General features: G+C 41.9%; 1 protein-coding gene across 4 annotated transcripts in view; it reads right to left on the bottom strand.

The window, feature by feature from the left end:
- STX8 (syntaxin 8) overlaps nt 1–19192 on the bottom strand; it is a 251809-nt gene that overhangs the window by 95061 nt on the left and 137556 nt on the right. For all 4 annotated transcript variants that reach the window (XR_004621730.1, XM_002921144.4, XM_034647060.1 and 1 more), the window contains exon 7: nt 3120–3221. Coding sequence is in view for 3 of the 4 variants with exons in the window: in XM_002921144.4 (XP_002921190.1) it covers nt 3120–3221 (102 nt within the window). In the remaining variant the exon portion in view is untranslated. The remainder of the gene's footprint in view (nt 1–3119; nt 3222–19192) is intronic.

Genomic DNA, 19192 nt, shown 5'->3' on the forward strand with positions numbered 1-19192 from the left:
TCCCTACACAGGTGGTTGACCCTTGTACAACAAGGGTTTGAACTGCGCAGGTCCACTTACACACAGACTTTTGTCAATAAACATGGTATAGTACTGTAAATGTACCTTCTCTTTGTTATGATTTTAACATGTTCTCTTCTCTTGCTTCCTTTATTGTAAGAATACAGTACATAATATATAATATAATATATAATATTATCATATTAATCAATATTGTTATTACATTAATTAATATACTAGCATACATGTATAATTATATAGCATAATTATANGAGGGTGGCATCAGGACCTGACATGCGCATTGCTCAAGGGCCGACTGTTAATTCTGTTATAGATTATACATAACTAAATATAAATGGCACATAAGATAAATCTACAGTCAACTTATTTTAAGATACCCAGTGTTAAAAACATGCATTTTAGTAATTATGGAAGTCTCTACATTTCTTCTATTAAAAAAAAAATGAAACAGTTCAAGTCAGTAGATTTTATGCACATTTCTGGGTATAAACACCAACACTAAGCAATGCCATAAAATAAAAACCTGGCAACAGAAGTAACATTCCTCATTACAACTTCATGAGTAACATGTGCTGAGGGCCACCGCTTTGCAAATACATAAAGCTGACCGATATATCTAGAAATACGTTCATAAGCCAAAATAACAACATGACTGCTGTGTGCAAAACAAAGACTTCAAGAAAGTTGTCACTGAATTGGGAAGCTTATTCCTACTTTATTTATTTTTAAAGATTTTATTTATTTAGGGGTGCCGGGGTGGCTCAGTTGGTGAAGCATCTGCCTTCATCTTAGGTCACGATCCCAGGGTCCTGAGATCAAGTCCTGCATTGGGCTCTCTGCTTAGTGGAGAGTCTGCTTCTCCCTGTCCCTCTGCCTGCCACTCCCCCTGCTTATGCTCTCTCTCTCTTTGTCAAATAAATAAATAAAATCTTAAAAAAAAAGATTTTAAAAATTTATTTAGAGAGCAAGTGAGCGAATCTCAAAAAGACTCTGTGCTGAGCACAGAGCCCAATGCGGGGCTCAATCCCCTGACTCTGCGATCACAACCTGAGCCAAAATCAAGAGTCAGTCGCTTAACTGACTGAGCCACCCAGGGGCCCCAGACTGTTCCTACTGTGGACACACAGAGATGACAGTTAATACCTGTCACAGCTTGCTATGTGCCACATACCATTCCAAGTGCTACGTATCCGTATCTATGTCATCTGTAACTATACCTGGTCTTTATCTACATGAACTCCTTTATCCCTTACAACAACGCTCTTGGGGGTATAACATTAGCATTCCCATTTCAAAGACAGGAAAACTGAGGCAAAGGGGAGTCTGGGCTTCCCCAAGGTCGCACAGCTGGTGATTGGTGGAGCTGGGATGCAAGCCCAGGCTCTAGAGCCCCCACTCTGCACACCCCCACTTCAGGGCCTCTCCACATAAATATGGAAAGTCAGGCAAGACGCCCAGCATTAGACCCCTCACATGTTCTATACAGTTCAATTCAGATAACCAGGTTATCCACTCTTTTACAGGTAGGGCAACCAAGACTCAGCAAGATTAAGTTTCTATAGAGATCAAAGACAGTAACAGATGGAAGGGGGGGTGAACCCGCATCTCTCTGTCTCTAAACGATCTAGCACAGAACAAAGTCTCCGTGGGCAGAAGTTACATGAGAAGGTTGGTAACGCAAGAAGCAAGGAGCTGTTGCTTTCAGCAGGAAGCAGACAGAAGCACACGCCCGTGGGAGCAGAAGCACAGAGCGGCTGGTATCTGGTGGATGAGAACTCTGGGGCTGGGGAGCACAGACAGGTGAAAACAGGGAAGCAGGGAGGCCCCCCAGAGTCCCCCTTCCTGAGGTTCCAGAGTCCACGGCTGCCTGTCCTCAGTCACCCCGTTGTTCTAGATTTCTGTTTAGCCAGCACATCAGGGAAAGAAGGTAATGCCTCTCGGGCTGTACATCTCAGGAGACCCCCGCACAGAGGTCCTTGTTCTAACACTGGATAGACTGGAGGGATCCACTGCATTTTTCACATTGAAAGGGCTAAGAGGCAAAGCGTATGCTCAGATCACTGGGGAGTTGAGTGCTATCGTATTTCTGTTCGTAATAAAGGTATCAGCTTCGTAAACCTCGTGTGCCTTTGTGAGATGAAGCACCCAGGAACAATCACTGTGGCCACCCCTACTGTCACTGTCATTTAACACCACTGGCCTCGGGCAGGGCACTGCACACAGGCCACAGATAATCCAAACCTCATGGAACGTGGCATCGGAGCTTTGACAGAATAGCAAGTACCCACGCCAGCACTGCTTGCTGTACCCGGGAAATAAGGAACATTTACCAACTCCGTCCTGGCCCTACTTCACCAGAAGCTCTAGGGCAGGGCCAGAGAACCAGCACTGTAAGAATCCCACCAACAGATTCTCGTCTTGGCCCGTGCATTCCCATTTTATGTACAAGGTACTAAGCAGTAAAGCAACCATCAAAGAGAACGTCACCACATGTAGGATTTGAACTCAAAGGGACTTCAGAACCTGGCTTCTTAACTGCTCTGTGGTTCAAGCTCCAACAATTAAGCTCGTGACTTAAAAAAGGCACCAAGTAAGCAGGACGGCCTTCAATACCCGTGAGGATCTACCAGCACCAATCTGCAAAATGTCACACCACTTCCCAAACTGGTATTCTCTGTAAGCACAAAGAGAGGATTCCAATTTTAAATTTAAGAAAAATTAGCAGTGCATTGTACTTCTCCCACATTTGTAGCAAGTCACTTCATTTTATTTTATTTCATTATTATTTTTTAAAGTAGGCTCTATGCCCAGCACGGAGCCCAACACGGAGCTTGAACTCATGACCCCAAGATCAAGACCTGAGCTGAGAAACAAGGGTCAGACACTTCACCGACTGAGCCACCCAGGTGCCCTTACAACTCACTTCATTTTAGCAAGATTTGGGTCTCTTTAGCAATTTCAATGCTTCATCAAATGGGACTGTGCATTAGAAGAGCAACCAAACCCCTGCAATAATTAGACAAACATCGGATACTGAAAGCAAAGTAAATGTGCGAGCAATGAGAGAGGCAGAACCATTAAGGGTAGCTATTCTTTACCGCAAGACGTCGACTTTCTGTCCACCATATTCACACGCCTGGTCTCAGTCCGGAGCCTCCCGTCTGTGTTCTCCACCAGGTTGGCAAGGTCATCAATTATCTCTAGAAAGGAAGACAGAGATGTGTGGTTAATACTTCAGAAATACCCCAGTTCACATCACGGTGTCGGAGCTGTGGCCAGCCCCCCTACTAATAAATTCTCTCCCGTGCAGTGAGGGAAAAGGTAAAGAGCTCAGGTATGTTCTTTGAAATCTGCAATTCTGATTTATAAAAGGTGGTGGTGGTGTGGGGAGGAGTAGTAGTAACGAAGAAAATGGACTTCCCGTGAGTCCAGGACACAGAGGAGGACTGTCAGAAGTCCAAGGGAAAGAACGCAGGACCCAGCAAAGTTACGCTCAGCCAAGCTGTCATTCCAGCCTAAAGCTGGTGGACGGACTCCAGGGGACTCCAGGGACCACTGGGGTCCTTCTCGAGAAAACTGCTTGATGATGAAATCTAGCCAACCAAGAGGCGAATAGAAATAAAGAACTCTAGGATGGAGAAGGCGGAGACTGTGACTGAAGAGATGCTGGAGAGAGCTGGGGCCATCGAAATCCTGAGCTGAGGATTAATAGATACATGGATTACATTACAAAAAGGTAGATAAATGTTGTAAACAGTGATGCTGTAATTATAACTGAAAGTCAGGAAGCAGTTGGGGGGTTGAGGGGTTTGGGGACGGAGAAAGGTGGAAGGAAGTTGGAGGTGTTAATTTCTCCATCACTCCACAGAGCAGTCCTTTGGAGCTGTTGAAAAGGGAAACATGGGAGACCCATGGCTCTTCAAAACCACCATCTTTTTTTGTCAACCTTAGATGGATCTTTTGGTAATTACTATCTCTTGTCAAGAACCCTTTATGTGAAGTTCAGCTCTTTTTTTTTTTTTTTAACACTAATCCTCTTCTTTTAAAATTGGAAGTATCGTTGACACTACGCTAATCTCCTTAGAGTGAAATTAAGCACTTAGCAACACTTAAAATAGTATATACTGCATGATCCTAATGATGTGAAATTATTTCTACCCACCCTTTCATGTGGACAAACCTACAAGGATATATCTGATGTGAATGATGTGAATAATGATTTTTCTAGGTGCTGGGATCCTGGGTGACCTTCCTTGCATTTTCTGTATTGTTTGAATTTCTTCTATCGACTATACATTATTATTTCAATTTTGGTTCCCGTTCTTCACTCTTTACCTCACTTGCTCTTTTTTTTTTTAACTTTTTTTTTATCGCTTTAGAGATACGCTGTCCAATATGAGTCACTGTGTCTGTTAAGGAAATAAAAGGAATCAAAGGAAGTTCCCAGAAGGATGCCAGAGCTGAGTTTTGAAGTCCGTGTTGGTGAAGAAGCAGGAAGAAAGCAATCCATATGGAAAGAACAGCTGGCTGCTCTCTCTCCTGGGCTCCTGCAGCCCTTCCTACCACCTCTGTTTACTTACAGACCCTTAAGTTTCACATTCTAATTATTTGCTTGCATGTCCTTCTCTTGCAGAAAGAGTATGACAGAGACTCACTTTCATTCATGGCTCTACCTGTGATGCCCAGCAGAGTGCCAGGTACACAGCCAGGTAAATACAAACAGATAAAGGCAACGAATGGATGAAGTCTAAAAGAGAGACATAATTTCAAACCACTTTGCTGCATCTTAGACTAAGCCAGATTTGTCAAATACTACCTATAGAACACCTGCCTAGAAAACCTTTCACTGCCATTTAACAATTCACTCGTGACTCTCTATTCCTTCGTATTCAGTGACATTCTCTCTCCCAGTCTTCCTTCCATCTGTCTCCAAGCTCTGTCTAGAGTCTCCTCTTCCCCTTAAATGCTGACAATCCCACACTGCTGTATATTTTTACACTCTAATACTAACCATGGTGATTTTACATACCTTTTGGTTTCCTCAATATGTAAATTAGAAACTTGAAAATCTGCTCCACATAGCTCTCCAAAATTCTGGACCCAGGCAGCTAACTGCCTACTACTTATCTGTACCCTGAGATTCCTACAAATAGGTCTCAAGGTCTCTGAAACTAAACTCTTCATCTTCCCCTAAGCCTGAGTGCTGTCCTACATTCCCTGTCCCCATCAATGGCACCGACATTCACTTGCTGGCCCATGCCAGAAATCTGCAGAGTCCGTCAGCCTCCCCCTTCACCAGCTCGGATGTGCCACTTGCAGCCACTCAGCGACCCTGCCTTCGGGATCTCTTGATCCCACGATCACTCTTAAATACTGTTACTAGTATCTCACAAAATTGTGCCAGTGCTTCCAGAAACAATGTCCTAACTTATCTTCCTGTTTCTAGTTGTGTATCTTCTCAATCCATTCTCCATACTATGGCCAGGGACATGTTTTATTTTTAAGTTTTTATTAAATTCCAGTTGGTGAACATACAGTGTAATATTAGCTTCAGGTGTAGAATTCAGTGATTCAACATTCCATACAACACCCAGCGCTCATCACAATACTGCCCTCCTTTAGCCAGGAACACATTTTAATTTTTTCATATTTTAACTAATTGAAACTTAAATAGCGGTGTGTGGGTGGTAACTAGTGTATTGAGCAACACAGCTCTAAAGCAAGCAATTAAAAAAAAGAAAAAGAAAAAAGAAAACCACACCCCCCGAAAGGTACAGATAAAAAACAAAAACGAAAACAGAGGGAATAAAATTAAATATTTAAAAAATGCATGATTTACCCAAAAGAAGGCAGGAAAGAATACACAGAGGAACAAAAAACAGGACAAAAAGAGCATAGATATCTAGATGGCAGACCTAAACCCAACTATATCAATAGTCGCATTAAATATAAACGGACTAACTCCTCAATTAAAAGACAAAGAATATCAGCCAAGAGAAAGAAAGAAAGAAAGAAAGAAAGAAAGAAAGAAAGAAAGAAAGAAAGAAGAAAGAAAGAAAAAAAGAAAGAAAGAAGAAAGAAAGAAAGAAAGAAAGAAAGAAAGAAAGAAAGAAAAAGAAAGAAAGAACGAATGAACAACTATATGCTTTCACAAGAAACTCACTTTGAATACAAGGCATAGAAAGCGTGTGCATGAGAAGCCTACATGGCTACACTAGGGTTAGACCAGACAGACGTCAAGCCAAGAAGTATTATTGGACATGAAAAGAAACCTTTTCTTATGATGAAAGAGCACATGTGATGAAAACTAAAAAATCCCCACATTGGAATATTAAGGAAACCGCCTCTGAAAAAAACTATGGGGCAAAAATAAGAATCACAGGAAAAGCGGAAAATATTTTGAACTGAATGATAATGAAAATCCAAACTGAAAGTCTGTGGGTTGCAACTAAAGCAGAGCTTAGACAGAATTGTACCACTCTAAAAGCAAACATTGGAAAAGGAGAAATACGTAAAATCAGTGATTGGCCTAACAGAGATGCTCATGATCATTTCAATAAATGCGGAAAAAGCATTTGACAAAACTGAGTGTCCATTTATCATACAAATTCTCAGCAAAACAGGACTGAAGGAGAATTTCCTCAATCCGATGAAGGACATCTGTGAAAACACCAGGGCTAACACTGTCCTTAACAGTGGATCTCTGAACACTTTTTCTCTAAGATCAGGGAACAACGTGAAGACATCTGCTCTGATGGCTTCTGTTGAACATTTTATTAGAAGTCCCACGCTGTTTAATGAGGCAAAAGAAAAAGAGGCAAAAAGATTTGAAAAGAAGATATAAATATGCGTATTTGCAGTTGTGTACAGAGAAAACTATGGATTTATTTAAAAACTACTAGAACTAATTAGTGACTTTAACAAATCTGCAGGCGCAAAGTCAGTTATAAAGAGCAATGTATTTCTATATACTGGGGACAAGCAACTGAAAAGTCAAAGTAAAAAGCTACCATTTATAATAGCACCAAAAAGTACATCAAATGCTTCTGTGAGAGGTGAGAGTAGGCAGTGAGTTAGGTTCTAACAGCCTACTTGGAGGTCAACAATGAGGAGGTCAAGGCCAGCTCTTGGGAAGGTCAGGGCACTGTCCTGGCACCACTCCACGAGAAGCCAGTTCAAACCTGCCAGGCCCAAGATGGCAGTTGCCATGACAAGAAAACCCCAACCGACTTAGGAAGAAAAGGCACAAACCCCTGCATCCCCGCCTGGAATGATGACTATTCCACCCTCTAGTCAACAACCAATAAAAGAGAGAAACCCAACCCCCCGGGCTCGCCTGCTGTCACATCTCAAGAGTGCATTTTTTGCTTTAGCAAACTTTCCTGCTTGAGTCACTCGTCTGTGTTTTGTGTGTCCTTGAATTCTTCCTCCTAGCAAGACCAAGAACCTTCGGCAACACCTTTGGGATGGGCTGGGTTGAGGTCCCAGGGCCCAGGGTAACCCCAGTCCACCCAGCGACACTTAGAAATAAATCTAACCAAAGATGGGCAAGACGTCTACACTGAAAACTGTAAAAGAGAAATTCAAGAAGAGCTAAAGAAATGGACAGCGGTCTACCACATGCACAGATCGAAAGACTCAATGTTTTAAAGATACGTTCTCTCTCTCAATTGATCCACAGAGCCACAGTTCTCAATTGATCCACATAGTCCCAATCAAAATCCTAGCAGGTTTTTCATTCATATGTGGAATTTAAGAAACAAAACAAAGGAAGAAAAGAGAGAGAGAGAAAAGCTACGAAACAGATTCTTAACTATACAGAACACACTGATGATTATCAGATAGGTAGGGGGGTGAAGGGGAGGTGGAGGGGGATGGGTGAAACAGGGAATGGGGATGAAGGGGGGCACTTGGGACGAGCACAGGGTGACGTATGGAACTGCTGAATCACTGTGTTACACACCTGAAGCTAATATAACATCGTATGTTAACTACACTGGTATTAAAATTAAAAAGTAATTAATTAAATAAATTCTAGGGTTTAAAAAAATAAAACTGGCAAGTCAATTCTAAAATGTACATGGAAAAGCAAATGGTTTAGAATAGCCAAAATAATCTTGCCAAATAAAAAATAAAAGTTGGAGGAATTATGCTACCAAAACCCAAGGTTTATTATAAATATGTAGTAATCACGACCGTGTGGTATTGGTAGAAGGAAAATGTATCAGTGCAACAAGACAGAGTCCAGAGACAGACCCCTGTGTGTGTGTGTGTGTGTGTGTGTGTGTGTACTCAATTCTCAACAAAGGTAACAGTAAGTCAGTCAAATGCACAAAGAAAAGTCTTTTCAACAACAAATGATATTGAAACAAGTGAATACCCATAGGAGGAAAACAATCTTGACTCTGCTCCCATCACACACAAAAAATTCATTTGAGATGGTTCACAGACCCAACCATAAAACCAAGAAGTGTAAAGCTTCTAGACGAAAACAGTAGAACAGTATCTTCATAACCTTGGGTAGGCAGAAATTTCTTGGATAGGGCATAAAAAGACTATGCACAAAAGAAAGTGGTCAACTGGAATTTATCAAAAATTTCTGCTCATCCAAAGACACCATGACAAAAATTAACAAACAACCCACAGACTGGTGAATTTCTGCATGATATACATCTGACAAAGTATTTGTATCTAGAACATATAAAGGACACACCCATCTGGGGCGCCTGGGTGGCTCAGTCATTAAGCGTCTGCCTTCAGCTCAGGGCGTGAAACCGGCGTTCTGGGATCGAGCCCCGCATCGGGTTCCTCCACTGGGAGCCTGCTTCTTCCTCTCCCACTCCCCTGCTATGTTCCCTCTCTCGCTGGCTGTCTCTGTCTAATAAATAAATAAATCTTTAAAAAAAAAAGGAACACACCCATCTATTAGCAAGAAAAAAGACAACCTCATTTTTATTTTATTTTTTAAGAAGAATTTATTTATTTGACAGAGAGAGAGAGTACAAGCAGCGGGGACCAGCAGGCAGAGGGAGAGGCAGGCTCCCGCCCAGCAGAGAGCCCGACGTGGGGCTCGATCCAGGACCCCTGGATGATGACCTGAGTCGAGTCGAAGGCCGCTGCTTAACCGACTGAGCCACCAGGGCACTCCAGTCGCCTAATTTTAAAATAGGCAAAAGATTCGAACAGATGTTTTGTAAAAGACGACACACAAATGGCCCATAAGCACATGAAAAGGGGCTCAACATCATTAGTCATTCGGGAAATGCAAATTTAAACCACAATGAGATATTACTTCACACCCACTAGAATGCTCAGGTGGAAGACTGACAATGCTAATTGCTGGGGATGATTCGGCACAAAGGTTAACTGTAGAGGTGCGGGTCAGTTCTAATCAAGTTAACCATGTATCTCACTTACAACCCAGAAATTTCACTCGTACATATTTACCAAACAGAAACAAAAACATATTTCTCAAAAACAGCTGCACAAAAATATACACAGCAGCCTTATTCGTTAGAACCCCAAACTGGAAACAACTCAAACAACCATTCGTAGGAGAATGGATAAGCACATCTGTATGCTAAGCAAATCTGTATAATGGAATCCTACTCCGCAATAAAAACAATGAGTTGCTTATTAATGCAAAAACCTAATAAATCTCAAAAGCATTTTGTTGGCTAAAGAAGAAAATGAAAATCAGCACCTATTTCATCACTCTATTTATAGGAAGTATAAATAAATTGAATGTACCGGATAGAAATCAGAAAGTAGCTGCCCCTGGGGGGGGGGGACTGACTAGATGGGGACACAAGGCAATTTTCTGGGATGATGGAAAGATTCTAAATGATGACACAATTGTATACAGTTGTCAAAACGCACAGAAATGAATACTAAAGATCTATGCGTTCTGTCGTATGTGAACTGTGCCTCAACTTAAAAACATAAACCAGGAAAAAAATTAAGTTTCCAATATTATGATACTCCTAAGATTTTCCAGGCAGGCAGGCATGCGTTCTAGAAAGACAAAGCAACTGCCTTAGAATAACAAGATTGTAGAGCGGGCGGGAGGTCATGTGATCATCCCGCAGTTTCTCTCCTTTTTTATAGCAACCCCGGCAGCAGGATCATTAACATTTTGCTTAATGCTCCTTAATGCGACTGGTAACTTAGGAACTCAGGAGGAAATCAGTTCCTTGCCTGAGCTGGAAGGTGACTCTAGTTATTATAAGTGTCTACACATCGAGCCAAAAACCTGCCCACTTTCACAGTCCATCTTAGTCATTTCTAGAATGCAACACCAGTGGTCTTTGTTCCACAAGACATTTCTCATCTACCTCCCTATCTTCTCTTCTGCGACAAAGGCACTAGCTGAAAACTCTGGCAGACCCTCAGAGGAAGTGATTTCGAGATGTGATATCTTGATGCTCTGGGCACAGAATTCATCCCACAATGCAATGTGAGGACTGGACATGCCACTTAAGCTTTGGTCTAAGTCAGCATAGAACACAGCTTATACACAGTAGCATATCCAAAAGTGAATGTTTTTCACACCCATTCTTCGGTGTCCCATCAGGCTGTCAATTACAGTCAAATTATGTTCTAATGCTGCAGTATGCAGTATCAAATTCAGGCTTGATCAGCCTCTGTCACTCAGAGAGTCAAGGGTGAAACATTCTCTGTCTGAAACTAAGTATTTGTCAGTTGTTATGGGTTAACGGGGTTTCTAGACAGATTCCTTTTAAACATTATATAAATATTCACAACTTAGAGGTAAATCAAGACTTTGTAAAGGACGAGCTCAGCAATGATCAGTAGGCAATACCGAGGGGGTTGATTTTTTTTTTAAGTTTATTTGTTTATTTTAGTAATCTCTCCAGCCAACAGTGGGGCTCGAACTCATGACCTTGACATCAAGAGTCTGCACTCCCCTCCCACGGAGCCAGCCAGGCGTCCCAAGGGCACTGATGTTTTTAATCTCAGGCCAAACACAAAGTTTTTCATTTGGTTGGTAAACCTCTTCTGATTACTAGTATGTGTGTTTGTTTGTTTGTTTACAAAACCAACTCTATTTTTTTAAGCGATAAAAATTATTTAATGGCAGTTCATAAATGAGAGGGGGGGAAAAGTCAAAAGTTATCCCAACGCCCCAGTAATCACCTCTATGTGTTCTCTCCTAAGATCTGACATAAACATATTATTTTTATATAATTGCAATACATAAGCCTTTTGCCCCGTGAACATGATATCTTTTGTGCTCTTTCATGTTGCTACAGTCTCCATTCACAGTTATAATTTCTAATGGTTACAAAATATTCGTTCCATTAAATAAACACTCATTAAAAATAGCCCATTGTGGGGTACAGAGAATGCGTCTATATTTACACATAATGAGTCAACGGATTCTTTCCTCCGTGATCATTTTCCTTCTTTTGTCTCATTTCCTTAAGTGAACAACCTGTGGTTAGGACCGCTGCATGGACTTTGAAACATACTGTCAAATCCGTTTTTAAAAGGTTTCTACTGCCACTGGGGGGTTGGTCGGCTGGGCTCCCTGCATCAGCTGGGGAGGAACTCTCCAGATTTCCGAGGGCAGGGAGCCTGGGGGAATTCCCACCCTGCAGCCCGCAAGCTAAGGTGGGAATTCCCCCAACCACAGCCTCGAACCAGCCAATTAAACGCAGCTTGCAGAATACACAGGTGGAGAAACCACCAGCTGACTCTCCGGTCCCGGACAGTCCGGCCTCCAAAGAGAAACTGATCTTTTGCTTCCTGGTAAGGATTTGCATTGGGTTCGGAGAAGATTATATTTCTGTCATGTGTTCATGTGAGACACCGAGTGGCTGTTTCGATGCAGACAGGAACAACGGACAACGCACATACAGTATGATACAGTAAGAAGCACATGGTATCGAAATATCGGACCCCAGTTAGACTTGGTGAATTCTTCCTACTCTCCATTGCAGTGTTGGTACATTCCATCTAAAGGCGGAATGCTTGCCACCTACTTTCAGATAAGTCTGGTGCCTTTTTGTACTCAGGGTGGATGCTGGTGGTTGTGAAGTCATTATGCTATTAGGCCTTTCGCTTCTATTGCTCATCACACTTAAAGACAAATGTTAAAACAAAGAGTGAATAAAGAGCTTTTCTTGAGAGCATTGTTTAACTCCCTCTACTCCCTACAAGGGAGATTAAGAAGGGAGGGGGTGACCTCTAACAATATTGCTAGGAAAAGAGGTCAAATATGTAACAGAAATCGGGAACAGAAGGAAAGACCAATCTGTGACTCAGCAAAGGAGAAGCTGTAACTCGCTGGTGGCACTCCACAACGGGGGCAGTTGGTGGGCAACTCCAGCACAGCCAGCCAGAGCCTCTGGGACCTGCTCAGGCTTTGGAGGCCTAGGAGAAACCCCCTTGGCTACTACACCTGCTCACATCTTCAGCAGGGACAGGTGAATGAGTCGAGACAGAAGGCACAGGCTCCTTTCCTTCTTCCCTCATCTGGGCCTAAAACTGTCCCAGAAGCCTTCATTAACATAGAGAAACCTTCCCCCCTCCTTCTCCTCCAACCTCTCCCTCTCCCCTCCCTCCTCCTCCTCCTCTTTTTATTTTTTTTAAAGATTTTATTTCTTTATTTGAGAGAGAGAGGGAAAGCACAAGCAGGGAGCAGGGTCAGAGGGAGAGGGAGAGGCAGGCTCCCCGCTGAACAGGGAGTCCGATGCGGGGCTCGACCCCAGAACTCTGACCTGAGCCGAAGGCAGACACTTAACCGACTGAGCCGCCCAGGCACCCCGAACTTTCCCTACCTACTTCTAACAGGAGACGGACACTGATCTCCCTTGTATGAAGAGGAGCAAAGAGCTCAAAATGAGGGAGCAGCCTCTCCCTCCCCCACCTCTTCTGCCCAAGAGAAGACAATTCCTTCCAGAAAAGGAGAAATCTTGAGGAACCGGTTTCATTTTTTTTTTAAACAAGATTCAAGAGGACAGTAACTGAGTGTTAACTGAACACATGGACACAATGAGGGAACAACTTTGTTACTAGACACACTGCATCCAGACAGAAATACAATTGCCAAATTAAAAACCACAAGAAAGGCAATTAAGCAGATGGCAATCTAAATACAAGATTTAGACAACAAGCTTGAATGATTTCCCAGAAGTCACAGAAAAAGGTTAGAGAGAACAAAAAATGGGAGAGGAAAACCAAAAAAGACAGGGATAAGAAAAATCCAGGAAAACAGAAGGAGGAACAATAACCAAAGAATAAATTTTCCTTGAGCTGACAAAATACTTGAGTCTTCATGTCAAAACAAAACAAAACAAAAAAACAAACAAACAAAAAAACCCCAAAACAAACAAAAAACTCACAGAGCTCTGAACAACGGTCTTAGAAAGATCTCGTGAAATTTCTGAATTTCGGAAAAAACATTCTGACACACTCAAATGGTGGTGTGAAACACTGAATATTTAGTAAAAAGGTGTGAGGAACACAAGCTATGACCTAAGGGTCCAAAATCTAGCCAAGCTGTGGTGGAGGCTCATGGATAAGAGTCGTGAAGCGCTGGCCCAGCTGGTTTCTGCAGGAAATAGGAACACTAACTGGAACAGAACTGCAGTCTGTGTGACGGTCAAGTTCTTGCAGGATCGTACAGAGGGAACCACTCAGGTCTATTTGGGGCCCTGGAGCCACCACCAGGCCTTGGGCCAGAGTGACATCCAGCCACCACTTAGTCATTTTTTGGTCCACTCTTCCCATGTTGTGGTGGTGTCTGCGACACCCTTCAGAGAGTCAGAGAATTGCCCCAAATCCATAACTGCCTGTCCATCTTTAACCTCGCTGCACTGCAAAAGCACCTGGGCTGCCCTACAACTCCTATTTTAAGATCCAGCAGGATCGTCTTCCTATATTTCTCTCCATGACAAATTTAGCAATATCACCTGGGTACTTTCGTCAGCCATTATAGCTTTGAACTGTCAAAACACAAACTCAGTGGCAGGAAGACAGACCAAGTGGCATAAATAACATATGCAAAACACATTCAATTTAAGAGAGCTAAGTGGCTGAGTGCATTTGCCCCATGCTGCACTAATGTTCACTGACTGAGGGTATAATCTGCTGGACTAGCCTGCATTGGTAGGAAGCATGCAGAAGTATTCGGAGCCAGAGAAAAATAGAAATGAACGGTGTGCAAAAATGGATGGTTATATGTGCACATATGAGTGCACGAAAGTACACATGTGCATATATGTGCACACAGATACTTTCATATGGTCATACGTACATGTGTATATATCTATATGCTTACATATACATATATACCTGTATAGATGTATCTTAGGAGATATGATATTACATATAATTTTTCTAAGAGAGAACAATACATGTATCCTAGAAAAAAAATTTTTTTTAAAGATTTTATTTATTTATTTGACAGAGAGAGACAGCCAGCGAGAGAGGGAACACAAGCAGGGGGAGTGGGAGAGGAAGAAGCAGGCTCCCAGTGGAGGAGCCCAATGTGGAGCTCGATCCCATAATGCTGGGATCACGCCGAGCCGAAGGCAGACGCTTAACCGCTGTGCCACCCAGGCGCCCCCTAGAAAAAAATTTTTTTAAATCAACTTATTTGAGAGAGAGAGAGCATGCCCGCACGTGAGCAGGGGGAGCAGCAGAGGGCAGAAGGCGAGAATCCCACGCTCAGCAGGGAGTGTGCAGCCTGACATGGGTCTCAATCTCAGAACCCTGAGATCATGACCCGAGCTGAAACTAAGAGTCGGAAGCCCAACCGACTGAGCCACCCAGGCGCCTCTTACAGAAACATTTTGGAGACAATTACCACTATAACATCCCCTGAAGTATGCGTGTATATATACTTTTTTTTTCCGAAAAAAAAAATTGAAGAAGTATTTTCAGATGATGAAGAATCAAATGGAAAAAAGAGAAATCTAGATTAAGTCATGGTATAATCATATAAAACATTAAATAAGTCATGGTGAGCAATGAATCCTTGAAACACATATGTAAATATTATTGTGAAACTTCTGTGCTAAAATCTTAAACTTTTTCACATACAGGAAAGTACACATACAGAAAATGTATGTACAGTTCAGTGAATTATTACAAAGTAAATGTCCATTTAATGATCACCTAGGTCAAGAAAAAGGTGGCTGCGAACACCTCAACACCTTCTTCTCCTTCCCCCCACCTTCGCCACCAACTGTCTAGTCACTATCTCCTCCCCCTTCCCCCAAAGTAACTGCCATTTTAACTTTCATATAATCACCTCCAGGCTGTTCTGTATAGTTTTATCACCCACAAAAACTCAAAGATTCACACCAATTTGTAACCACCTATATAATGACTGACTCGGGGGAAGGATCACCAATAGATGTTAAAACCACTGGGTGCAGAGGCAGGAGTTTCTCTGACATGTCAAATTTCTTTGACAACATTTTTCTAGATACGTCTCTTGAGGCAAGGGAAACAAAAGCAAAACTAAACTGCTGGGACTGCACCAAAATAAAAAGCTTTTGCACAGTGAACAAATATCTCCAATGACATATCTGATACTAAAAATGTGTAAAGAACTTATGCAACTCAACACCAAAATAATAATAATAATTTGATTAAGAATGGGCAGAGGACCTGAGAAGACATTTCTCCAAAGAAGACATACAGATGACAAGCAGACACATATGCAAAGATGCTCAACATCATTCATCCTTGGGGAAATGCAAGTTCGAACCACAGAGAGGCACACCTGTCAGAATGGCTAGACTCAAAAAGACAAGAAAGAATAAGTGTTGGCAAGGATGTGGAGAAAAAGGAAACTTGTACATTATTGGTGGGAAGGTAAATTAGTATAGCCACTTTGGAAAACAGCATGGAGGTTTCTCAAAAATTTTAAAATAGAAATACTATACAATCCAGTAATTCTACCAATGGGTATTTACCCAAAGAAAATAAAAACACTAATTTGAAAAGATAATATGCACCCCTATGTTTATTGCAGCATTATCTACAATAGCCAAGACGTGGAAGTAACCTAAGTGTCCACTGACAGATGAACAGATAAAGAAGATGTGTTGTATACATACAACGGAGTATCACTCAGCCATAAAAAGAATGAGATCTTGCCACTTGTTGACGAAATGGACGGAACTAGAGGGTATGATGCTAAGTGAAATAAGTCAAAAACGGAAAGACAAATATCATATGATTTCACTTATATGTGGATTCTAAAATATAAAACAAACACACAAACAACAAAAAAGCAGAAATAGATCCATAAATACAGGAAACAAACTGGGGATTGCCAGGGGGAGGTAGGATGGGAGATGGGCAAAATGGGTGGAAGTGGGAGGTCCAGACTTCCATTTATGGAATGAATAAGTCATAGGGATAAAAGGTACAGCATAGGGAATACAGTCAGTGGTACATAATAGTGTTGCATGGTGACAGACAGTAGCCACCCCTCTCGTAAGCAGAGCCTAACATATGGAGTTACAGAATCACTATGTTGTACCCCTGAAACTAATGTAACATTGTGTGTCAAATATACTTCAATTAAAAAAAAAAACCACCCAACCACTGGGTAAAGGGCTACTGGGAACCAGTGTATCCATAGTCTCAAAGTGTCACCCCATGGATTCCTACCTAGTTACAGAGGGGAAAAGGGTACCTTTCACAATGAAGAAATACAACAGATATCACCTTAACCAAGTGAGCAAACTTAAGGTCAGCGATATTGAGACAAACTGTCACTTTAGGTTTCCTGATATCATGTGATGAGAAGTACACAACTTTACCTATGTGGTCTTTTTACCAAAAATGTTTAATTTGAATCTAGTTATAAGGAAACATTCAGGAAAATCCAGATTGTGGGAAATCCTACAAGACAATTGGCCATGAACTTTTTAAAAACATCAATGGCCAAGGGGCGCCCGGGTGGTTCAGTCGGTTAGGCGTCCAACTCTTGATTTTGGCTCAAGACATGATCTCAGGGTCATGAGATCAAGCCTTGTACTGGGCTCAGCGTTGGGCATGGAGTCTGGGATTCTCTTTCTCCCTCTCTCTCTGCCTCTCCCCTCCGCTCACTCTCACTCCCTCTCTTTTTTTTTTTTAAAAAAAAGGGAGGTAGATGTTCTAAATTCAAGGACATTAAAGACACATGGCAACTAAATGCAGTGCTTAAATTTTGAATGAATGCTGGAGAAAAACATCTCAAAGAAAGAAAGTGGTTAAAGGACATTGCTGGGGCAACTGGAGAAATTTAAATATGGGATCCATATTAAGCAATATCCCATGTCAAAGTTAGGTTTCTTGGCTGCTAATGATACCGAGGTTATGTAGGAGAATGTGCTAGTTTTGGGGAAATGCATGTTGAAGTATTTAGGAGACACATTCATCTGACTTTTATATGGTTTGCTGGAAAACAAAGTATATAGAAAAGGAAGAAAACAGGTGTAAAATGGTAAAAACTGGTCAATGTAGGCTTTTCTGTAGGCTTGAGAAAATTTTTAAATAAAAAGCCAAGAGAACAAAAAATCAGACTCAGATCAGGTTAAAGAAAACAAGAAGAAACCCTACTATCTACAGTGGGAAGTGTACAGCAGAGCAGGGTAACTAAAGCCCCAGATTTGGGGCTGGAGGAACAAAAAAGGAAGCCCCAGAGACCAAAAAATGCCAAGAAGACCATGCAGAGGAAGAAGATTAGGAATGAAACCCCTAAGGTTGTTTTTGAATTCCAGGACCCCTCTGAGCTGTGCATCCGTGGATATGAACTACAGAACAGAAAAACACCCAGTTTCCAGACTGGCCACTGGCTGGCACACAAATGGGACAGATCCAAATAGCACTGCAAAGACTGAAAACTTAGTCGATGCTGGAACCACAACCCATAGAAAGCTAGTTGGAACTTGTGGCCTGAACCCAATCAGGTCAAATGCATGTTAAACCAAAAAAATATCAACATCCCTATAGGATTTAAACAGGAATCAGTATCTTATAACATAAGAATCAAAATGTCCGGGATACAATCCAAAATTACGCAGCATATGAAGAACCAGAAGATCTCCAGTTGCCTGAGAAAAGATGATGTCAATGCTGCCAATGGATGCCAATGCTGAGGTGACACAGTTGTTGGAGTTATCTGGCAAGGCCTTTAAGGCAATGAGTACAAACATGCCCCAATAAGTAAAAGTGAATACTCTTGAAACAAATGACAAGGCAGAAAATTACAGCAAAGAAAGAGAAGACATAGAAAAGAACCAAAAGCAGGGGGGGTGGGGTGCTTGGGTGGCTCAGTCAGTTAACCACTGGACTCTTGGTTTGGATCTCAGGGTCATGAGACAGAGCTCATATCTGTCTCAGCCTGCTCGTGATTCTCTCTCTTCCTCTCCCTCTACACTCCTTACTCGTGCTGTCTTTAAAAAAAAAAAAAAAAAAAAAAAAAACCACCAAATGCAAATTTTGAAACTGAAAAATACAATAAATAAATTAGAAAAACTCACTGAATGGGCTCAACATCAGTATGGAGGTGACAGAGGAAAGAGGCAGTGAACTGGAAGACAGGTCAATAAAAATTATCTCATCTGCACATGAAGAAAGGAGTCTTCATGGGGCAGGGCTGGGGGCTGATGAACACAGCCTCAGGGACCTGTGGGACAATGGCAAAAGGTCAAACATTCCTACCATCAGAGTCCCAGAAAAAGAAGAAGAAAAGAGTATGGGGCAGCACAAATATCTGAAGAAGTAACAGCCGATGTTTTCCTAGATGTGGTGAAACACAACAACAACCTGTAAACCTGCACATTCAAGAAGCTTGGCAAACCTCAAACAAGACAGACACACAGATACCCACACCTAGACATGTTGTACCCAAGCTTCTGGGCACTGAAGAAAGAAAAGAAAAGACATTTTTATTTTTTTTTTAAGATTTATTTATTTATTTTAGAGAAAGAGAGAGAGAGAGAGAGGACCGAGGGGCGGGGAAGGGCAGAGGGGGAGGAAGAGAGAGAATATTAAGCAGACTCCCTGCTGAGATCAGAGCCTGACATAGGGCTCCATCTCACAACCCTGAGATCATGACCTAAGCTGAAATCAAGAGTCAGACGCTAAACTGACTGAGCCACCCAGGCGCCCCAAGAAAAGAGTCTTTTTTTTTTTTTTTTTT

This window comes from Ailuropoda melanoleuca, chromosome 17 (assembly GCF_002007445.2).
Source record: "Ailuropoda melanoleuca isolate Jingjing chromosome 17, ASM200744v2, whole genome shotgun sequence".
Lineage (NCBI taxonomy): Eukaryota > Metazoa > Chordata > Mammalia > Carnivora > Ursidae > Ailuropoda > Ailuropoda melanoleuca.